Source organism: Zalophus californianus, chromosome 16 (assembly GCF_009762305.2).
Source record: "Zalophus californianus isolate mZalCal1 chromosome 16, mZalCal1.pri.v2, whole genome shotgun sequence".
Classification (NCBI taxonomy): domain Eukaryota; kingdom Metazoa; phylum Chordata; class Mammalia; order Carnivora; family Otariidae; genus Zalophus; species Zalophus californianus.
This window is the reverse complement of record NC_045610.1, coordinates 38,436,631-38,460,416: the sequence shown is the minus strand read 5'-3', so window position 1 is coordinate 38,460,416 and position 23,786 is coordinate 38,436,631. Positions and strand designations below refer to the sequence as shown.

Genomic DNA, 23,786 nt, shown 5'->3' with positions numbered 1-23,786 from the left:
AGAAATACGACTGGGGATAACGAATTTGGGATCCATCAGTATATAGACGGAACTGAAGCCCTGTGAGTAAACGAGATCACCCAGGGAGAGCATTTAGTGTGAAAAGACCCAAGACAGAACCTAGAGCAAGATGAAGAGGCAAAATGAGGTAGAAACAAAATGTTCCCTGAGAAGGGACTAGAGAATAAAACAATAATCTGGAGAGTGGTGCAGAGAAGTCACATGTAAAGTGTTTCGAAGAGGGGAGTATGGTCCTCAATACCTTTAAAGGCTAGGGGAGGTCAAATGAGGATGCGATGTGACTTTTGATTTAAGTATGGGGGGGATTGCTGAAGATTATGGGGGAAAAATAGCTGAGTGGAGGATTGAGGTTAAGCAGAAGACCAAGGGGAGGCATCTTGTCTCCTGAGAGGAGACAGCCCATTTAGAGTCTGGTTAAGACAGAGTGGAGCAGCTGGGGGGAAAGACACGGTTATTTTCCCGTGCTTTTTTTTTTTTTTTTTTTAAAGGGTCAGTTGAGCGCATCTAAAATGCTGAAGTGGGTGGCTCAGCGAGTTGAGCATCCCACTCTTGGTTTCAGCTCAGGTCTCAGAGTCCTGAGATCGAGCCCTACGGTGGGCAGTGCAGGATCTACTTGTCCCTCTCCTTCTGCTCCTTCCCCTGCTCGAATTCACTCTCTAGCTCTAAAAAATAAATAAAATCTTATTTTTTTAAAAAATATTTTATTCATCTGAGAGAGAGAGAGAGAGAGAGAGAGAGGGCACAAGCGGGGGAAGAGGCAGAGGGAGAGGAAGAAGCAGACCCCCGCCCCCACCCCCGCCGAGCTGAGAGCCTGACGTGGGGCTCGATCCAGGACCTGGGGATCAATGACCTGAGCCCAAGGCAGACGCTCAACCATCTGAGCTACCCAGGTGCCCCCAAATAAACAAAATCTTAAAAAAAATGCTGATGACAAAGTGCCAATATGAGGGCGCTACAGGATAGAGGAAGGTATCTGTAATACCAGATATGAGGGGTCGGATGCAAAGCTGATGAACCGTGAGGACTTAGACGGGAAGGACGCCTCTTCCGGCATAAATGAAGGGAAAGGAAATGGAGAAACAGGCAGATTCTAAAGGTCTGGTGCAGGAGGGAGCGCCTGGCGGTCTCAGTGGGTAGAGCAGGCTCTTGATCTCAGGGTCGTGAGTTCGAGCCCCACCTTTTGGGTAGAGAGCCTTATGTGGGTGGGCCTCATCCAATAAAAAAATAATAAAGGTTTGGTGCAGGGAAGCCGATGGAATTTCGGCGGGATGCTTTCTACTTCCCTCGATAAACTAGGCCTAGAGTAAGAGTTGACCTTGCGTGGAGGCTGTAAAGGAGTGCGGCTTTGAAAAGCTTTTCTTAAAAGGCCGTGAGAGGGGTGTGCGGGGTGGAGGCGAATTGGCAGTGGAGCGGGGCGGGGAGAAGCCGGGTGGAGCCCGTGCGCGGCGGGGTGAACGTCGTGGCGCGCTGCCATGGCCGGCGGGGCACCCCCGGCCGACCGTAAGACGACCGAGCAGCGCCGTCTCAACACAGCGTTCCCGAAACCGGGTGAGGGGCCAACAGAGGTGTCCAAAACCGGACCGCAGGCGCCGCGAGATCTGGGCCCCAAGTCGCGAGACTGCTCGTGACGCTAACCCCGCACTGCGCGACAGTGTACTAAACGTCATCGTCCCGCGACGCCGACGCAGTAATAGGGCGCCCTCCCGGAAGTGGGCTCTAGATCGGGCAGTAAAAGTGGCAGGCAGGTAGCAGCTGAACTATTTTTCTGCGTTTCCTCTCGATCCCTCCCGAGTCTTCCAGGTCCGCGCAGAAAGGAAACTTCTCAGCTGTCATGGGGGGCGGAGATCTGGTAAGTGAGGAAGGCCTGGGCGGGGGAGGACGGAGCCGGAGACCGACCCCGGCTGTGGACGGAAATTGGAAGGTGTGGGAGTGGGTGACCATGGCTACACAGTCGTGCTTTCGCAAAAAGGGAGCGTAGTCTCGAAGAGGGGACCGATCTCTGGGCCTACGGAGGGACCAGGTAGAGACCTGGGAAGGTGTGCGAAGTGTGTCGCCAGCTGTGGCGGCTGGTGTTTGTGTGTTTGTTGTTGGTGACCTTCCCCGCTGGAAATTCTGGGAAGGTCCGGGAGGGGGTGGTGGTGGTGGAACCATGCCTACGAAAGGAGGCAGATACCAAGTCACGCAGGCTTGATTTAGTGTATTTTGTCTTGGGACACTTCTCTCTTCCTCAGCTGGGAGTTCAGTCATGTTTGGGGCTGTAATAGGAGTGGTCGTGCCCCATTCTCTTCGCCCCTGAGCCATATCTATTTTAAACCTGAAATTATCTTCTTCATGTCCACCTTTCCGACTTCCACTCCTCCTTCAATGCTGCATTCTGATCTGTAGTGACAGCTTTCTTCTGCGTTTATAGCACTTAATATAAGTTATGTGGCAATTTCTCTTAAACTGTATAGTTGATTTGTAGTGTGCTGAGCTCCTGATAGGGCAGAGGACCCACAAGAGCATGGTACAAGATCAGAAAGATGCTAACCTCTTTAAAGTGTAGCTGATTGAATCAGCAAATAGATGGGTTTTGCCACCTGTCCAGTATCTGTATTAGAGTTTGTCAGGTGTTGTTGATTAGAATGCTTTCCAAGACTCTAAGATTTAGTGTAGTCTTTTTAAAAAATATTTATTTATGAGAGAGTGAGTATGCGAGCCAGGGGTGGGGGCAAAGGGAAGAGGGAGAAGCAGACTCACCACTGAGCAGGGAGCCTGACGACTCCATCCCAGGACTCTGAGATTGGGACGTGAGCCAAAGGCAGACGCTTAACCTACTGAGCCACCCAGGCGCCCCAGTTTAGAATGTTCTTCAGGTAACTGCATTTAGGGGCAGGAAAGCTCTAATTCAGGGTTTCTCAGCCTTAGTGCTATTGACATTTTGGGTTGGATAATTCTTTGTTTTGCTTTTTGTGTGTGTGTGGGGGGGTGGGGAGGTCCTATGCATTGTAGGATGTTGAGCAGCATCCTTGGCCTCTATCCACTGGATACCAGTAGCACTCTTCTCCTCCAGTTGGGACAACCAAAAATGTCTCTGGGCATTGCCAAACGTTCCCTGGGGGGCAGAAACACCCATGTTGAAGGAAGGGAAGAAAGACCAGTAGAACAAGGCTGGGGATGGGTGGGGTGGGGTAGGGGACTGAGCAGCCTGATGAAGGGAAAAGGACAAGGCAGAAAAGAGAAAAGAAAGAAAAGAGAGCCCTCATTGACTGAATACCTTCTACACACCACGTACCTCTTGTAGGTTTTCTCATTTAGGCTTCTTAACTGGTCTCCTGGTCCTCAATCTCAGCCATCTCCAGTGCATTCTAAACATGATAGCTAGTCATGCCTGTCACCTGCATATGACTGTTTAGTGTTTCCTACTGTCCACAGGATAAAGCCCACCCCCTTAACACGGTTTATAAGGCACTTACTCTGTTCCTTTCTTAGTTGTCTTGTTTGGCTTCATCTTAGACCCCCCCCCTCCTCATCAGCTCGCATGCCTTCTTTAGCCCCACGGAATCTCTTGTGCTATGTTCTTTCTCACCACTGGGCCTCAAGTTGTGTGTGCTGTTCCCTCTGGAAATCTACCCCTGCTCCTCCCTGCTTCCTACATCACTGGGCTAAATTGTAATTGTCATTAGATGTCACTTCTTCCAGGAAACCTTCCCTGGTTGACAGCTGAACCAAAGCAGTGGCTGATGGGGAGGAGGGAGACGAGAAGCATTCTTGAGGTGCTTTAGGGTGCAGCATGAAGGGGGGATCAGAACCGAGGGGAGATTCCCAAGAAGGAAGGTTGAAAGAGGTACTTGGTGGGGTTATAAACCACATAAGGTTAAGGCAGGTTAACTAGACTCAGGGAGAAGATTGTGTTCATAAAAATGAATGTCCCCTGCCAAACGCACTAGAGTTCTGTTGCCTTTCAGAGTTTACCTTCCCACCTCTCTGCCCATTCCCCCTTTCCTGTCACCACCATACTTTAGTTCAGGCACGGCCAATGGAAGTCTGATTTGTAAACATTTCAGGCTAACAGTGTTCAAAGGGAATCCAGAAAAGGCCTGTTCTATGCTGAAGCTTTACATACTTGAACAAGACCCCCAGATGTGTGAGAGATTATTGGGTGCCAACCTCACTATTGTGAAGAACGTCTTGGCCTTAGATGTCTGCTTGGGACTGAACAGGGAATGGGGGGGCCCATACCCACCCACCCAGCCCCTGTGTTGTTTTCTCCCTTCTTTCATTCACCACAGAATCTGAAGAAGAGCTGGCATCCACAGACCCTCCGCAATGTGGAGAAGGTGTGGAAGGCTGAGCAGAAGCATGAGGCTGAGCGGAAGAAGATCGAGGAGCTGCAGCGGGAGCTGCGGGAGGAGAGGGCCCGGGAAGAGATGCAGCGCTACGCTGAGGATGTTGGGGCTGTCAAGTGAGTGAGAGGCTGAGGCCGCAGTGGGCCAGCGGGGCTGGGGCTGTCCCGGTGGCGTGGGGCACCGTGGGGCTGGCCTGCAGCTGCATCATCCACTTGTCATAGAACTGCTGGCTACAAGCATGGGTTTTGGAGTCAGTCCGGCCTGGGCTCTCAGGCTGGCTTTGTGTGTAACAGTCTAACTGTGTCACTGGGAGCAAGTGTGGGGGCCTCAGTTACCTCAGTAGAACCAGGGGAATGAGAGTACCCAAGTCCCAAGGTTTGTGGAGGATCAGATGAGATAGCGTGTAAAGGGCTTAGTGTAGGCCTCGCGCATGGTTGGCGATTAATAAGCATGCCTGAGGATGATTGCCTCCTCCCCACCTCTCAGAGTGTGTCCGGGCCTCAGTCCTGCTTCTGTTTATGTACTGCAGACTCATGTTAGGGGGGCAGTGAGGTCTCATGGAAGCAGGTGGGTGGTGTCTGTCAGTAAAAGTTGTGTGACTGTGGACAGTCCCACTCCGTTTCACCCTACTTCAGTTTCCTCATGTATGAAATAGGATAGGAGCAGCAGATGATCGTTAACCTGTCCGTCTCATAAAATGAGGTGAGAGCAAATGTATTCTGAGAAAAACAAAAAGCATAAAATGTGCGTCGCATTCTTAAGTTTAGTGAAAACAACATATAGACTAAAATCGGAGTAATCTGTACTGTCATTCTCCTTGTTCATGCCTCTGGGGTGGTGGTGGCATACTCTCCCCATTGGGTATCTAGGGCTTTTCTTTAATACTTCATGACAAGAGGATCTGTGACATTCAGGATGGTGTGTGTATGTGAAACGTACACATGGAAATGGCATTATGGAACTTAGGCATGGAACTTAGACATAAAGACAGTCACATTCTTTCAGGATACTGGATTGGGGAGAAGACCATTCTGACTCAAGTGTGAAACTTGGAATGTTTTAAAATAGAGTTTTTTAGAATTTTTAAATAGAACAAAATATATTTATGACATTAATACATCAAATGAGATAAGGGAATGAAATTTTATGTTTTTTAGTACCATAGACATACGTTAAATTATTTTACTTTATACACTTTATGTAAATTATATACTTTACATTTTTAAAAATGTGTTGTTGTTATTTTTTTTTAAGTAAACTCTGTCCCCGGGCGCCTGGGTGGCTCAGTTGGTTAAGTGACTGCCTTCGGCTCAGGTCATGATCCTGGAGTCCCTAGATCGAGTCCCGCATCGGGCTCCCTGCTCGGCAGGGAGTCTGCTTCTCCCTCTGACCCTCCCCCTTCTCATGTGCTCTCTCTCTCTCATTCTCTCTCTCTCTCAAATAAATAAATAAAATCTTTAAAAAAAAAAAAGTAAACTCTGTCCCCAATGTGGGGCTCAAACTCACAACTCTGAAATCAGGAATTGCATGCTCTAGCCAGGTGCCTACATTATAATTTAATGTCAGTAAATTTCACACATTCAGATTAATTCCTGGGCAGTTTATAAGGTGAACACACATTGTTCTGTGTGAAACTAGATTTTATGAACCCTTGATTTTAAAACATACCAATTTTAGGTTCAGTACTTATTAGTCTATAAGATTTTGCTTTTCCGCTAACCAAAAGTAAAAAATTATTTTTGAAAAAAAATTGTTTTTAAGATTTTTTTAAAGTTTATTTATTTGACAGATAGAGACAGCAAGAGAGAGAACACAAGCAGGGGGAGTGGGAGAGGGAGAAGCAGGCTTCCTGCGGAGCAGGGAGCCCGATGCAGGGCTCGATCCCAGGACGCTGGGATCCTGACCTGAGCCGAAGGCAGATGCTTAACGACTGGGCCACCAGGCGCCTGAAAAAAACTTTTTTTAAGATTTTATTTTAAAGTAATCTCTACACCCAACGTGGGGCTCAAACTCACAATCCCGAGATCAAGAGTCACATGCTCTTCTGACTGAACCAGCCAGGCACCCCTTGAAATTCTTATTCAGCAAAGCATTACACATCATATGCCTGTTGTATCAGAAATCTGGGCTTTGCAGAGTCTAGTTAATGAGGTGGGAGTATAGATGAACAGCTTCAGAGCAAGGAGTTAAACGTTTATCCTTTGCTGACTCTCATGCCTGCTTACCTCTTATGAGTAGGAGGAAGTTGATTTTATATTCTTGATTTTTTTTTTTCTTTGCCCCCTCATGTATCCTCAAACATTACAAAACACAAAGGTCAGCATGTATGTCCTTTTTTTGGTCTTTACTTGCAGATGTATTTAATCATCTGCTTGTCCATCTCACTGCTTTGTATAGCTCTTTGCACAGTGACATGCTTTTAATTTATCCTATAAAATGCCAGTAGAATCCTTTTAACCCTGTAATGATTCACTTCCATGGGTCAGATAATCTTTTCTATATTTGTAATGCATCTCTCAGAACAAATAGAAAACTTAATACACGTATTATCCTGGATGTCCAAATCCCTCTTTGCAATAGAGTGTTGCTTTAGTATTTACGGATAATTCTAGAAAATTATGTGCTCTAGATGGTCATCTATACCAGTGTTTCTCAGCCTTTGCACTTTAGAGTATTCTAGGAAGATTAAAGATAGGAGTGGTTCCCTAAGAATAGCAGGGGGTATGTAGGGCAAGGGCATCTGTATCTTTTAAGAGCTCTTGGTGATCCTAACGGGCAGCTTGATTGAGAACTTGGTTTATATCTTTAATGATAGCAACAACAAAAAATCTATAGATCATCTTGCCTTTTTTTTTTTTAAGATTTTATTTATTTTAGAGAGAGAGACAGCATGAGTGGGAGGGGCAGAGGGAGAGAGAGAGACTCTCAAGCAGATTGCACGCTGAGCATGGAGCCCAATATGGGGCTCGGTCCCAGGACCCGGAGATCATGACCTGAGCCGAAACCAAGAGTCAGTCACTCAACCATCTGAGCCACCCAGACACCCCAAGATCATTTTGATTTTACATGGCTTTTCCCCCAAGTATCTTCTCATCTAAAACCTCAGAGTTAACAGTGAGAGATGGTGGTTACTAGCTCTATTTTAGACACGGGGATATGGAAGTAACTTGCATGCACAGAAGTAACTATGCAACTGGGTAGTGGTGGAACCAGGCCAAGCCCTGGATCTTGGCAATTCAGTGTGTTCTCTTACTAGAGGGCCTGACTGAGTAGGACTGATACTTGTTGAGTCCCTTCAAGACTCAACAGAGCCATGAAAATACTACTTTATAGAAGTATCTGCTGTTGTTTTTTGTTTTTGGTTGTTTGTAAGATTTTATTTAATTAATTAATTAATTAATTTATTTATTTATTTGAGGGAGAGGGAGAGAGAGCGTGTGCACGAGTGAAGGGAGGGGCAGAAGGAGAGAATCTCAAGCTGACTCCAGCGCGGAGCCTGACATGGGGCTCGATCCCCTAGCCCTGAGATCAGGACCTGAGCCAAAATCAAGAGTCAGATGTTCAACCTGCTGAGCCCCCCAGGCGCCCCTGTCTTCATTTTTTATATCCTTTCTTTTATATTTGACCCAGTTGCCCTACCCCAGAGACGTTTTTGCTTCTTGGCCTACAGGTTGCTCGTCCTCCTACCTCTTCCTATATCATGTCTTCTCTTTCCTTCACTTACTCAGCTTCTCCCTCATCTCCTAGCTGCTCTTCTCCCTTTATTCTCTCTCTGTCAGATTTACTTCATTCCTGCAGTGCTGCTTGTCACCTTCATGCTGAGGACTCCCTGAGTCCGCTCAGCACACGCTTAGTGCTCGTCAGCACCGCTTGGTAATGCGTGGACCTCTGTGCCTCATCCAGTAGCTTATGAGCGACCTGGCTGCCTGAATCTTTTTCATCCTCTGGCCTTCCTCATCTGTCTGGCTCTAGGAAGTAGCAAAGTAAATGTTTACAAATGGATAAATGAATCTTTTTTCTCAACTTCCCCATCCCTGTTAGTGGCAGGCATGCATAGGCATGATCCCTCCAGTCGTCTTTGAGAATGTCCTTTGAAAGTTCCCCTGACCCAATCACCAAGACATGGCTTTTCTTTCAAAAAGTACTGCCTCGCTCAAGATCCATTGACCATAAAATGGCAAACACTGAACATGTGATGATTAGGCAGTTGTCTGGGATTCACAGGTGAGTAAACCTGGTGGGAGAGAGAAGCATATACATATAGCTAATAAAAGGACCGGCTAGTGTTTATTTAGTACTTACTTTGTGCCATGCACTCTTCTGAATGCCTTGGTCTTCCCAAATCCTTCTTGAACTACAGCTTATTCTGTTAAAGAAATCCTGGGAGATGGGGCGTCTGGGTGGCTCAGTCGTTAGGCGTCTGCCTTCGGCTCAGGTCATGATCCTGGGATCCTGGGATCGAGCCCCGCATCGGGCTTCCTGCTCCACGGGAGGCCTGCATCTCCTTCTCCCACTCCCCCTGCTTGTGTTCTCTCTCTCGCTGTCTCTCTCGCTGTCAAATAAATAAATAAAATCTTAAAAAAAAATAGATTAAAAAAAAAAAAGAAATCCAGGGAGAGAAGTCCTATTGGCATTGTCCATAGTCTCCAATGGTGAGGGTGGTAACTGGGTGAAGGCAACTGGGCGGGGTCTTCAGCAAACTAAGGACAATTGGGAAACTGCACAAAGGCAAATTTTGTCCACCAGGTACCAGCTCCTCCAGTTAAACCTTGGATCACCCATCCTAGCTGACCCAACAACCATGGCCACTGGTCCATTTCTTGCTGCCATTGTGGCTTCTGGTAAGGCAGCACTTTGTGGTGGAGTTCCAGAGATCTTCTTTCCCTCTAGCTTGAACCATTCAACAGTCAATCTGGAAAACAGGCCTTCCTAAACTATAAAGCTACCTCCCAACTGTGGAGGCCTGACTTTAATAGCTGTCAAACTCCCTTGAAGTTTCTGGTTTATTCCAGCTGGAGAATGATAAGAACCTTTAATTGCTTGAAAGATATCAGTACCTATGGTACCCATCATTAAAGGCCTCCCACAGGGCATGGTCCTCACTATACTCCTCCATCTTGACTCCAGTGGTGTGAGTGAGGCCGGGCAAGCTGGGTGGAGCTCGACCCCAGTGGCCCACAATCAGTTCTTAATTCTAGACTATAGTGTTTCTCAAACCCATCCTTTTAATAGGAAAAAAAACAAAACTAAACTAAAACTAAGGGTTATGCCCCTTCATCATTGGTTTAAAATATTATTTTTTAAAGATTTTATTTATTCATTTGTTTGTTTGTTTATTTATTTATTTCGAGAGCGTGAGCATGGAGGGAGAGAGAGAATCTCCAGCAGACTCTGTGCTGAGTGCAGAGGCTTATGTAGGGCTCGATCCCACAACCCTGAGATTGTGACCTGAGCCAAAATCGAGTCAGACACTTAACCGACTGAGCCACTGAGGCACCCCTGGACATTTTTAATAAGAATATTTTTAAACCAGGGCCCCTGGGTGGCTTAGTCAGTTAAGTGTCTGCCTTTGGCTCAGGTCATGATCTCAGAGTCCTGGGATCAAACCCTGTGTTATGCTCGCTGCTCAGTGGGGAGTCTGCTTCTCCTCCCTCTGTTCTTCCCCCATCTCCCCGCTCTTGCACACTCTGTTTCTCTTTCAAATAAATAAATAAAATCTTAAAAAAAAATTGTCCAAAGACACATAACTTAGGAAGACATCCTTTATGCTCATAGTTGTTACGTAATCTTAAGCAAAAATAAATACACAAATGTTAAGAAGCCATATTCAATAAATGTTGAATTTAATGTTACAGATAATACTGTTTTGATGAAACTGCTTTGCCGCTTGCAGTGTGAACGTGGTATTGGCTCTTCCACACAGGCACTTGGGAATTCGGTATGCCTTTACTGTCTGTTGTGTGAGGTTCGATTTTCCCACCACTTCTTTCTCTCAGAACCACAGGGCAGTATTGGTTTGGCAAATATTAGACATAACTTGGCCCCTCTCTTTTGGCTTGAAAACATAATTTGCTTATTCAGGTATCTCTGGTCTTTTCTCATTATCTTCTCAAGTGGAGAATTGCTGCTGGTGCCCATGTGACAACACGCACCCAAACACACTTCACAGAACTGCATATGCGGTCACTGAGATTGTTCTTGGTAATGAGATGATCCAGAATCTGCTTATTGTTTCCTGTTCTCCTCAAAATGAAAGCAGAATATAAAGGCTTGGTAAAGGAGACTTGAGAAGCCCTGAGCAAATGTCCACGCCTCAAGTTGAGGGATACTTTCTCCACATAAATTGGCGTTAAGAGTGTGGAAACGATCTCTCCCCTGAATGGTGAGCTATGCGCACAAGCACCATGTGTTCTCGTGTGCCACATGGAGCACAGGGTTTAGCTCTGTGAGGTTCCTGGAGAATGGGTCCTGCTCCGACCAGCTGGAGTCCTCTAGCCCTTGTGTTCGGGTTGCATGTGTAGGTCTGCAAGAGTCTACATTTCCTTTGATTGTGTTTTTTTGTCTTGAACTAGGAAAAAAGAAGAAAAATTGGACTGGATGTATCAGGGTCCTGGTGGGATGGTGAACCGTGATGAGTACTTACTGGGGCGCCCCATTGACAAGTACGTTTTTGAGAAGATGGAGGAGAAGGAGGCAGGCTGTTCTTCAGAGACAGGACTACTCCCAGGCTCTATTTTTGCCCCTTCCGGTGCCAATTCCCTTCTTGATATGGCCAGCAAAATCCGGGAGGACCCACTCTTCATCATCAGGTACTGGTGGCCAGCTAGGAGGGGTTTTGCTTTGTTTTGGTTTTTTTCAGAGTTGCTTAGCTTCACAGTTGGTTTCCTCTTGCCTTTTCTCTGCCCTGTAAAAGGATTTGTCTCTATTTGGTTTCCCTGATGTTGGGAAGGAGGATCTATCAGGGGTGTCTTATCTGGGCCATGTGATAAGTGATGGCCAGTGGACCAGACCAGACCAGACCAGATTATTCATTTACCTTTGGCTCTTGAACAAAAATAGGATTTAGAAGCAAGGTGAGAAAGGCTGGCTGCTTTTTGGAAATTTGGGACTATGTATAGCACGGGATAGGTGGGAGAGCAGGCCTTCTACCCCCCCAACCCCTCTTTTTTTGTGTGTGCAGCAGAACCCTTTAAAAAGAAACGTTAGAATCTTCCTTGAAACCCTAATATGTAACATATCAAAGTAGAGTTGCATTTTGGGTGCCAACTCATGCTGTGCATATTAATTTTTTTGGTTTAATTTGCAGCATTTTATTTCAAGTGTATAAAGTTGAACATTGAAAAACATTTGTCATTTATATTTCTAATTTTGAAAATATTTTGAGGTTATTTACATAGTAAAGGTATTGCATAGGTGTATGTAAAGATACTGTGTATGTATGTGCAAATATTTTCTTCCATTTTGTTAGCTTCTTAATTAGTTAAATCGTGGTAAATAAAACATAACATAAAATTTACAGTCGTAACCCTTTGTAAGTGTATAGCCCAGTGGCATTAAGTAGATTCACCCTATTGGGCAGCCATCCGCACCACCCATCTTTAGGAGTTTTTCACCTTGCAAAACTGAAACTCTTTACCCATGAAACAAGAAGTCCACATTTCCCCCTCCCCCAGCCCCTGGGAACCACCATTCTACTTTCTGTGCCTGTGAGTTTGACTACTCTAGGAGCCTCACATAAGCCTCACATCTTTTTGTGGGACTGGCTTATTCTACTCAGCATAAGGTCTTCACAGGTTCATCTGTGTTGTAGCATATGTCAGAATTTCCTTCCCTTTTTTTTTTTTTTGAGACTTTATTTTAGAGAGCGTGCACAAGCAGGGTCAGGGACAGAGGGAGAGGGAGAACCTCATGCAGACTCCCTGCTGAGTGGGGACCCCAACGAGGAGCTCTATCCTGGGACCTGAGCTGAAATCAAGAGTTAGTCACTCAGCCCACTGAGCCACCCAGGCGTCCCCTCCTTCCTTTTTAAGCCTGAATAATACTCCATTGCATACATTCTATTTGTCTCTTCATCTGTCAGTGGACATTTGGGTTATTTTCACCTTTTGGCTATTGTGAATAATGTTGCTCTGAACATTGATGCACAAATATTATGCATATTATTTTATGAACTTTTTTTCACCAAGTTATATATAGCAAACATCTTTCTATGTCACTAACTGTGCTCCTATAATACTGTTTTTTATGTCTACATTGTGTGGATATTACATAATTTATTTATTAATACTCTCTTATTGGACCCTAACTTGTTTCCACATTTTCATTGTTATAATATGGACAGCTTTGTAGGGACCTTCCTGGATTATATCCTTACAGTAACAAATTCTTAGGGAAGAATTTATAAGATTAAAGATTATGTGGGCTGTGATAAGTGTTGCCAAATTGTCTTCCATGAAGGCTGACCAGTTTACCGTCATGAGAATAAATGAGAGTAAGACTTATTTTTTTTAGAATTTTATTTATTTATTTATTTATTTTTTTTTTTAAAGATTTTATTTATTTATTTGACAGAGAGAGAGATAGCGAGAGCAGGAACACAAGCAGGGGGAGTGGGAGATGGAGAAGCAGGCTTCCCGCCGAGCAGGGAGCCCGATGTGGGACTCGATCCCAGGACCCTGGGATCGTGACCTGAGCCGAAGGCAGACGCTTAACGACTGAGCCACCCAGGCACCCTAGAATTTTATTTACTTATTTGACAGAGAGAGAGAGAAAGCACAAGCAGGGGGAGTGGCAGGCAGAGGGAGAAGCAGGCTCCCCACTGAGCTGGGAGCCCGATGTGGGACTCGATCCCAGGACTTGGGATCATGACCTGAGCTGAAGGCAGATGCTTAACCAACTGAGCCACCCAGGCGCCCTGACTTTTCTTTCTTTTTTAAAGATTTATTTATTTTAGAGAGATGGGGAAGGGGCAGAGGGAGAGGGAGAGAGAGAAAAGCAGATTCCCCACTGAGCGCAGAGCATGATACAAAGCTGTATCTCATGACCCTGAGATCACAACCTGAGCCGAAATCAAGAGTCAGACGCTCAACCGACTGAGCCACCCAGTCGCCCCGAGAGTAAGACTTCTTGAAAGAGGAATCCATTCTCTTTATTTCCCAGCTGGTTTTCGTGCTAAGCGGCAACCGGTTGATACACAGGATGACACCCATTTACTTGACCAGCTGGGAAGCCCTGAGCATAAAGCCTAATGAGGAACAGCCCACATGTACTCTTTTATTTTATTTTATTTTATTTATTTGACAGAGAGAGACACAGCAAGAGAGGGAACACAAGCAGGGGGAGAGGGAGAGGGAGAAGCAGGCTACCCGCGGAGGAGGGAGCCTGATGCGGGGCTTGATCCCAGGATCCTGGGATCATGACCTGAGCCGAAGGCAGACACTTAACGACTGAGCCACCCAGGCACCCCCACACACACTCTTCTGTACCACAGGAAAGCAGTGTGACCTTGCCCTCCAATATTCAGTCCCTTCTGTAGGTTTGAGGAAGAAGCCTGAAGGCTTCCACACCACCATACAGCTTTTAACACAAAACCTGTCTGCGTGCATTTGGAAAAAAGATTGCTGTGTAGACTTGTAGAGAGTAGAGTGAATGACTTAATCCCCTTGCCGAAAGAGATAGTCATGATTTTTATTATTTTTTATTTATTTTATTTTATTTTTTTTTAGGAAGAAGGAGGAGGAGAAAAAAAGAGAGGTGTTGAATAATCCTGTGAAAATGAAGAAAATCAAAGAATTGGTAAGGAGTTTATCAAATAAGCACTAAGAGGATCTTGTAGCTACTTAACATGAGAACTTCTCTCATTTCACTCTAACCTTATGAGCAGGAAAGCAGAATGATTTCCTCTTTCGTGTTGTTTGGTTGGAAAAGCATCATGTGATGTCAGTTTTTTTAGAAATTAGGAGTATGGGACATGCCTGGGGAAGTCCTGATCATACAGTGTATTCAGGAGATCACGTGGTGTCGAGCCTCTAGGGCCCATTTATCATTCACTTGATGTACCACGTGAATGTGTTTTGGATTAGTTGGTAAGGAAAATGTAAAAATTGATCTTGCAGTCCCCGATTGCTTTCAGTAGAGTTGGAGTTCTTTGGACAGATTGGGAATTCCAAGGCATTGGTTCTGGGGATGGTTTACAAATACCAAGTCCTAGCTCCACCCACCAGATATTCTGTTCAGTAGTCCAGGGGGTGTTTGCGCACTGCCAGTGTTAACACTTGCCCCTTCCTGTTGACAGGGAAGCTCGGCTAGCATCCTGGACCCCTGTAGACCCAGAGGCACAGAGTCAGGTAGTTTGTGCATGAACCAGGCCCCTCAGGGCTCTCCCTGATCTTGCATGGCTATGTTCTGGCTGTTTTCTAGTTGCAAAGGAGTCTGGAAAAAAAGGAGAAGAAGAAGAAGAAGGAGAAGAAGAAGAAGCACAAGAAACACAAGCACAGAAGCTCAAGTAGTGATGGTTGCAGTAGCGAGGAGGAGCGCGGCCGGGGGAGGTGAGCATGCGGAGGTGGGCCTCCCTCATTGACTCATTGACTCATTCATTCTGCAGATAGTCACGGACGCCTGCTCTGTCTTGGGAACTGCCAGGCACTGGGGTTTCAGGGGTGAGCACTCGCACGTGGGCCCCATGCCCACAGAACTCTCCATCCAGCACCTGCGTTCATTGGAGGTCTTGGCGCGGCCCCTCACGGAGCTGACCGTCACCTTGTAGGTCTCAGCGCAGACATCCCAGATGTGACTTCCATCTCTGCTTGTGACTCCTCCAAGACGGAAGTGGATTTTATGTAGCCTTCTTTTTCTTTCTTTCTTTTTTTTTTTTTTAATGCATTAATGGGCCCATGTGGGCCCATTCTGTGTGTCTTGTCTGTGGGAGCAGCAAGCATTGTCACTGCTGACTCACTCTTAGTCCCTAGAATAGCAGCACGAGGTGAGAGGAGAACATGTTCAGGCGTTGGGGCTGAAAAGCTAGGCCCACGGGTTTTCACAGGAAAAACATGACTGTGCTGATGCATTCTCCAGCAGAGACAGTCCAAATAGACAGCCACACTGCCGAGTGATAGCACAAGTGGGAAAGGTCACGTTTGAAGCAGGAAGCTTGCTTCAGCACGAGAGATTTAAACTGGACCTTTATGCGTTTTCTTTTTCAATGAATGTGTGTTTTAATCACTTAGATCTCAAAAGAAGATGGCAGATTCTTCCCCTGTGCTGTCCAGAGCCCCGGGATATGGCTTACAGGTAAGGATGTGGGCATCTCATAGGGAGTGACTTTGGAATGTGTTGACTTGAGAGCCTGTTTGGACAGAGAGCATTTCTAGCAGCCAATCAGACATCATGAGGGAAGGAGGGAGTTTGGGCCACCAGGGTCAGGGCTGCTGGGGAGCTGGCCCATTCCTTACCCCTGAGCCTCCAGCCGGGGCTGAGGGCCCTCTGAGTGGAGAGCCTAAACCACTAGTGGGGCCTGCAGGCATTCTGCCTCTCCCTCTGCACATAATTTCAATGAAATGCAGGCATTTTTAGCTTCCAGGTTGATGGCTTTTAACCACCATCCCTCTAGATTCCTTTTTTAGTAGGTTTAACCTTAGGTCCTGGTCTCCATGCCCTGTCTCTTGCTCCTACTCAGGCTGTGGTGAAGTTAAGGCAGTGCAGGTGGCTGGCAGGGTCCATTCTCTGAGGGGATTCTGCAGAGAACTTTGCTAAGTTTGAGTGCTTCTCTGTGGTAACTGTGATGGGCTTGGTACGCCCGGTTGGCTTCTTACAGAACCTCAGTGCTCATTCATTTCCTTGTTGCACTGCATTTTCTCCTGAGCTGCAGATTCTCCTATGAATACCTTCTCTTCCTTTCCTTGATGCTATAGATCAGGGACTCCTACCATAGCCAGGGAGTGCAGAGTTCTCTGATGGCCAAGCAAAAGGGAATGCACGGGTTGAAGAATTATTCCAGGTCCAGAAGCTCCTCCCACTCACCTCCCAGACATGCCAACAAGAAGAGCACCCGAGAAGCGGGGTCCCGGGATAGGAGTTCTCGATCCCCAGGTGGAAGGTCACGGTCCCCGAGGCCAAGCAAACCGTGAGTGTGGGAATTCACTGGGAAATGGCCTGTAAATGTGGGGGCTGGTCACAGCAGGTATTTGCTTTTACTGATGTCCATTAATTTTTCCAAATGTCTTTGCTTTATTTACTTTATATTGTGTGTCCCTGTCGTTCCCCACCCCCGGCCACCTCAATGTAAAGCTCAGGCCCCTAGAACTACATATTTATATATGTGGAATCTTTGGAGTGAGTTTAATATCAAATCTTATGTATCTTTGTGTTTGCTTTTCTTCCACTTCTGCCCTCTGTTCTCTTCAGTTTGGATTATAATTCTAGGACTGTTAGCTTTTCTCCCATTACTTGAGGGACATGATAAAAGCCCCTGTATTGAAAAGGCTTTTCTCCTCTCTGCCCACTCTGTGTCTGTCACAGGCACAACTCAAAGGTCAACAGGAGAGAGAGAGGCCGAACTAAAAGCCCATCACCTAAAAAGGAGATCTACCAAAGGCGGCATGCTCCTGGTTACACCAGGTGAGTCAGGAGCCCCAGGTGTGAACTGTAGACTCTGCAGGCCTGAGTCTAGGAGTGGCTCAAACCAGGGCAAGTGGATAATCTACATCACCTTTTTTTTTTTTTACCAAACCAGCTTTTATTCTTCCTGTCAGCTTTTAACAGTCTGGCCCGCCTCCCTTCCCTACGAGGCACATTGAAAGGACAAAGTAATAGTTTTAACTTAACGAACAATTGCTTAAGTGACTATCTCTGGACATCTGTAAACATGCTAATTGTCACAGAGATTTCCACAGAGAAGCTTTTCTCAAGAGAGTGTTCCTTTCTTGGGGCATCAGCTGAAGGGGAAGCAGGGTGCTCTCCTTGAAGGCAGACACCCTAAGATGGACTCTGTGTTGGAGTTGGGTGCGGAGTGAGTTAGACCGAACAGGGGCATTCAGCCCTGGGACGTGAGGGGAGGTGGCTGTGCCCACAAAAGCCTGTTTCTGGGGGGTCTCGCTTACTCTTTGTAGAAGTTGAGAGGAGATGGGCAACTTTTCTGCACTTCCTTTTACTGCCTAAACAAATTGGCTGCGCAGTAGAATCATCTGGGAAGCTTAAAAAAAATTCCATTACCCGGCTGCACCCCAGCCCTATTACATCATAATCTCTGGGGGTGGGCCCAGACATCAGTATTTTTAAAGCTTCCCAGTGATTTCAAGAGGCAGTCAACATTGAGAACACTGGGAGTCTACACCACCTCTTGTATTCACCATGTTAAAAAAGAGGCAGACCCTCCAGGTCCCTTTTAACTCTTGATTGCCTGATTCCCTAAGTTTCTAAGGAACAGAAACTTTTTTTTTTTAAAGATTTTATTTATTTATCTGAGAGAGAGATAGAGCGAGCCTGAGGGGGGGAGGGTCCGAGGAGAAGCAGACTCCCCGCTGAGCAGGGAGCCCGACGCGGGACTCGATCCCGGGACTCCAGGATCATGACCTGAGCCGAAGGCAGTCGCTTAACCAACTGAGCCACCCAGGCGTCCCAGGAACAGAAACTTTTTAAAAAAGTTTTAATCTTGACTGACAACTTTCTAAAATATGTTGTAATGTTTCCCTGCCTTCTCAGAGTATGTTATGTAGAATTTAATCTTTTATTGGTGACAGTTTTTCAGCTGGGCTGGAAGTTATGCTGCTCTTTGGGTTAATGCTCATGAGCGTGTGTTTGTTTTTGTGTTTTAAGGCTCCTGGTCAGTGTGTGACTATGCTTTTTCAGATGCTGCTTTGTTTTTCTGTCTCTTTTGCCATCTGCCATCACTTTAGTTTGTCTTACTTTATCAGCCTTTCTTATAATATTTGTGTTGAATTTTGTGATTTAAATGGGTTAGAGCCCTCAAGACCCCTCTCTCCCAGGAGTAAAAGCGCAGAAACTTTAATGCATAGATTTTGTGATCTCATTGTGTTGGTTTGGTGTTCCAGGTGGTCGAGGTGGTTTTATGTAATTAAGATGACAGTGAATTAAGATGAAAAGAAAAATTATGGCTATAACTGAGAACTTTTTAAATGTGCATTTTCTTTTGTGTGTATGTTTTAATTGGTGATCTAAAACGACTTTAACAGCTGAAAAGATGAAGCTTCTCTTTTGTAGTAAAGATGCTCAATTTTAAGCAATTTTGGGGGCACCAAAATTTGGAGGGGTGGCTCAGTTGGTTAAGCGTCCGACTCTTGATTTCAGCTCAGGTCATAGTCTCACGGTCCTGCGATCGAGCCCCACGTAGGGCTTCATGCTCAGTGGGCAGTCTGCTTGAGATTTTCTCTCTTTCTCCCTCTGCCCTACTCCCCGCTTGCGAGTTCTCTCTCTCTGTCAAAATAAATAAATAAAATCTTTTCTTAAAAAAAGCAACTTTTATGGAATAAGGCTATTTTTTCTTGTAAAAATTTTTTGGGGTCTTGTGGGACTCCATTTAATTAATATTTTCCATTGCTTTTGAAATTACAAAACTTCTTGCAGGCAACACAGCACTTTTATAATTTTTTAAAAAGATTTTATTTACTTATCTTGGAGAGAGATTTATTTTAGAGAGATTTATTTATTTTAGAGAAAGAGAGGAAGTGGGGGCGGGTCAGAGGGAGAAAATCTCAAGCAGACTCCCTGCTGAGCCCAGAGCTGCAGGGCTCCATCCCTCGAAACCAAGAGTCAGGCACTCAATGGACTGGGCCACCCAGGTGCCCCCCTCCCTAATGTTTCATTTTAAAAACCTTTTTCATTTTATCGATGTAATATCTTTCATTATCTCTGAGTGAAATTTTTAATTGTAAACTTTTAATAAGTTTTGTGCTTCATCTTCGTCTGTTCCGTTTTCCTTTGGTCTCTTTCACGTGAGAGGCTTTCCTGAAATGTATGATATTTCACTGTCTATTCATATGTAAGAGTAAGGAATTAAAGCTGAGATCACTGTATTGTGTATGGGCAGGGCTTATCTACTGGTGGGAGATTGGGTTTGAACTGGTTTTTAGCTGGGGACACTTTTATATCAGTATCTTTGGTTTTCTTGTCAGGAACCATTATATTTCTTCTTTTTTAAAAAATTTTTTATTTATTTATTTGACAGAGAGAGCACAAGCAGGGGGAGCAGCAGAGGGAGAGGGAGAAGCAGGCTCCCCGCCGAGCAGGGAGCCCCTGTGGGGCTCGATCCCGGGACCCTGAGATCATGACCCTAGCCGAAGGCAGACGCTTAACCAACTGAGCCACCCAGGCCCCCAGGAACCATTACATTTTTATAGAAGAGGGTACCTGAGTGGCTCAGTTGGTTGAGCGCCTGACTCTTGGTTTCCACTCAGGTCATGATCATGGAGTCGTGGGATTGAGCCCTGTGTTGGGCTTCACACTCAGTGGAGGGCCTGCTGGAGATTGTCTCCCTCTCCCTTTTCCCCCTCCCCCTGCTTGCATTCTGTCTCAAATAAATAAATAAATCTTAAAAAAAATTTTTTTTTCTATAGAAGGAAAAAGCCCTTTGGCTGTGTGACCAATGGGTCTAACTCTGGCTGCTGGCATTTTGGGAGAAATTATTTTCACTCCTGGTGGCCCTGCCAGCTTCCTTTGCTGTGCCTGATTTGCCTGCAACTTCTGATTTCCTGTCTAGCTTAGTTCTTCAGAAACTCCTAGAAGGGTCTCCCTTCTGGAAGGTCTCTTTCGATGTTTGGGAGAACAATCACTGGCTTCCCCAAGTTAGGCATGAGGACCCAGGGTGTCTTAATTGCTCCTCATACAGACTTTATTTTTTTTAAAAAGATTTTATTTATTTATTTGACAGAGACATAGCGAGAGAGGGGACACAAGCAGGGAGAGTGGGAGAGGGAGAAGCAGGCTTCCTGCAGAGCAGGGAGCCTGATGCAGGGCTCGATCCCGGGACTCTGGGATCATGACCTGAGCCGTAGGCAGACGCCCAACGACTGAACCACTCAGGCGCCCCTCCTCATACAGACTTAAAGACTGAGCTTTACCACCATCCTCTACTTGGTGCCTGCAGTCTCTGAGCCTTTCCTGGATTTTGCTTCTGTTTGTATTGGGCACTTAAAGGGATTGAGTTTTCTCTAATCTGTGAAAAGTAGTTACCACCCCTTCATCCACTTCCATCTTCCAACAATTTTTAGACATCTCTTATCCAATGTCTTCTCCTCTCCTATTCTCTTTGTGGTTTTATATATCTTATTTAGTGGGTTTTTTGAAAGGGAGCATTATCATTTCACTATAGACAACTAAATGTCAAGTTTTAGTGTTTTAAGTTTCTGTCTCAAAATTCAATTCCACTCCCTAATGGGACTCCACCAATTATTTTTTCTCTTAAAGGGGGATCTTTTAAATGGGCTTATCACACCCATTTGAGAAGCAGTGGATTTGGATTTCTGTCATTGTTAAATAGTGATTGACCTGGTTCATCACCTCCTCTTCTTGTTCTGACTTCATTTGCAGTGAGTGCCAGGGAAGAAGACCTACCCATTACTCTCTGAGATTAAGTTGAATTGACTGAATTCTTCAGGCATCTGGCTTCAAGCTTATTCCTAAAGCGGTGTACTCCTGGGCTATGTCCATGAATTTCTAAGCATTTCCAATGGGTAGATGGTAGATGTCAGTCACATGGCTAACTTAGTCCTGTGTTCTTCAATAAGTCGTTGAGCAAACAGTTGGAATATTTTGTATTTAATGTTTAGAATAATGAATCACTCCAGAGATTACTGAGAGTAGGGAATCCGTCCCTACAAGTCTTTGAAATTTGGATGAAGCCATCTGCCCAAGATATTAGGATGGAAGGAAACTCATGCTGAGTGTGGCCCTGGGTAGAACATTTCCATAGAGCAGGGCGGGGATCCTACCTGATTTCTGTTCTCCCTGTAGTGTTTGTTTTTTTTTTTTGCTGGGAGAGAAGTAGACCTGATAGGATGGGTTTTGTGTTCAACAGAAAGCTCTCATCAGAGGAACTAGAGCGAAAACGTCAAGAAATGATGGAAAATGCCAAGTGGCGGGAGGAAGAGAGGCTGAACATCCTCAAGAGGCACGCTAAGGATGACGAACGGGAACAGAGGCTGGAGAAGCTGGGTGCCCGGGATGGGAAGTTTATCCAGTGAGTGCATCTTGCTGCCTAAGGGCTTTCATGGCTGTGGTTCCAAGGAGGCAGTTGGGTAGCTGATTCATTCATTGTGTTCCTGGTGTTTCTGTGTCTGCAGTGAGAACAGGGAGGTCAGCTTCCAAGCCACCTTTGTTACTACTCCCAGCATCTAGCTAGGCAGTGGGATATTTTTTATTTGAAGGAAGGAGGAGTGAATTGGTATTTTCACTGAATCTCCTTGCCTTCCATTTAAATAAGAATTCATGGCTCAGGAGGCCTTTTTCCAATGAGGCTTTACTTGGTTTCCAAAACAGATAACTTTTCCCTGATGGAAGTTGTTTTAACAAATTGAGTTCCAGATGGAGTCCACTCCAAGGTTACCTACATGGGCTTAAAAGAGCTTGGGTTTCTACATCTGCTTTATGGCTGGCAACCTGTTTCTTCTATTTCTGCTAGATGGCTGACCAGTTGACAAATATTTGTTACTCACGTTATTCTCCTGTCTTCTCTTCCTAGCCGCATGAAGCTGGAGAGCGCATCTACCTCCTCCCTGGAGGATAGGGTGAAACGGAACATCTACTCTCTACAGAGAACCTCAGTAGCTCTGGAGAAGAACTTTATGAAAAGATGAAAGCCATCCCCTCTCTTGCTGGTTTTCCTGAATTTTCCAGGGAGGCTGCCGATCCCTTAAACATTCTCTTTATAAGAGTTCAAGTGACTTCTTGTACAGTTGTCAGAGCACCGCTGTTCAGAGTGACTCTCCTCCAGTGATTCCCGAGACAGCTTACTTCCTTGGGGAACCAGTGCGGCGTACTTTATGGGACCCTCAGTAACTTTTGCTGAGTGTCTTACAGGTTTTAGTGAGTGGGCACTGGACACTCTAGGTGTGAGCACTCATCCTGCTCTGGAAGGCTGTTTCCTGTGGTCATGGTACTTACTATGCCACTTCTTCCTGGCTGTGAGAACAGTGTGCCTCAGTGTAGACCGGACCTTGCAGAAGCCTCTCTCTTGAGTCGCCCAGATAGATTGTGCTTCGTGGGGTAAATGAACATCTATGTGATTTAGTAGATAATGTGACAGAATGATGTCAGCTTAGGGCAGAGCCAAGGGGGTGACAAACAATCTGGAAGGGGAAACAATCCAAAAAAGCACTAGATGAGCTGTTGACTATCTTTTGAACTGTAAAAGCGTAGTGTGTATGTGTATAAATGTATAATTTTTACATGCTTTTTAAAAAAGTTAGCTTTGTGAGAACATCTTGTTTGGTAAGGGACTGTACTATATAATGTTACTGAGTAATACAGTAAGGCAGGTCAGCTTTTTTTTCCCCTCTGAATCCGGCTAGTTTAGGAGAAGCCTGGGTTTGTAGATAGGATCCAGGGTATTTGTCCTTTTACACTGCTTACAGGCTCCCCTGTGGGCAGTGCAGCAGTGAAGTCAGATGATTTTAGGAGTCAGGACCAAATTACCAGTGTGTTCCCACCCTGGCTCTTAAAAGAAAATAAAATGGAAGCTGTTTTATTTCATGGCTTCCTTTTAATCATGTAGTAATCTTATTACAATTGTAGATTTTCAGGAGTTTCCTACTATTTTTTAGTCAGGTATTAAAAACCCCAAGACTCTTGGGACCAGTCTCTTGCCTTTACTCCTTTCCCTTTTCTGTTCTTTTACCAGAAGCCGTCATTTGACCCATGAACTCCTTAGGCCCTCTTGACCCACACATTAGCCGGGCTAGTTCCTTGTTCTGCTAATCCCTAATTCTGCTTAAAACGAATTTGGATTTATATTTTTGTGCATTTATGATGCCAGGCACTGTAATACTTAAAACCCAGTCTTTCCCCAGAGAGACAGTAACACACTTGTTATTCATTTAATCACCTCATCCTGCTTCTCTATGCTAATTGTCTTTTATTTTATTACTTGGTAATAAAGGCTACATTTATTTTTGCAACTGTTTAAAGAGCAACCATGCGCTGAGTACCGAATTTACGAATTCCCATACAGAACAATACTGACCCGTAATTTGTGTCAAATGTTTGGAGATCCTTCGTCCGAGAGGAATTATATAACAAAGCGTGGGCAGTTTACTCAAAGATGTCATGAAGTGAGCCAGAGAATAAGACGATTACGATTCTCCGCTGTAGGATAGATGTCTAAAGGTGCCGCCGGTCTCTTAACTCGACCCTTTGGAGGGAGGAGGCCAAGCGGCTGGTGGGTGGGTGCGGGACCCATTCATAAAACCCAGGGCTCCCGGCCCGCTG

The 23,786-nt window shown here is 45.4% G+C and overlaps 1 protein-coding gene across 2 annotated transcripts; it reads left to right on the top strand.

Moving 5' to 3' along the window:
* Positions 1–1,720: 1,720 nt before the first annotated feature.
* On the top strand, positions 1,721–23,483 carry CWC25 (CWC25 spliceosome associated protein homolog). Of its 2 annotated transcripts, XM_027625229.2 has the most exons (10): positions 1,721–1,870; positions 4,293–4,465; positions 10,922–11,158; positions 14,075–14,144; positions 14,769–14,896; positions 15,575–15,638; positions 16,259–16,470; positions 16,866–16,964; positions 21,379–21,540; positions 22,042–23,483. In XM_027625229.2, exons 1-10 carry the CDS (start codon positions 1,853–1,855, stop codon positions 22,154–22,156), a joined length of 1,278 nt encoding a protein of 425 aa, XP_027481030.1. In that variant the 5' UTR covers positions 1,721–1,852; the 3' UTR covers positions 22,157–23,483. The 2 variants fall into 2 exon arrangements, with proteins under 2 accessions (XP_027481030.1, XP_027481031.1); XM_027625230.2 differs by lacking the exon at positions 16,866–16,964.
* Positions 23,484–23,786: the final 303 nt, after the last annotated feature.

What these genes read in the sequence shown, in the direction of transcription:
- CWC25 (XM_027625229.2), top strand. An exon ending in TGAAGAAAATCAAAGAATTG is followed by an intron (nt 14,145 to 14,768) that starts GTAAGGAGTTTA and finishes GCTGTTTTCTAG; the next exon opens with TTGCAAAGGAGTCTGGAAAA. An exon ending in TCCCCGAGGCCAAGCAAACC is followed by an intron (nt 16,471 to 16,865) that starts GTGAGTGTGGGA and finishes TGTCTGTCACAG; the next exon opens with GCACAACTCAAAGGTCAACA.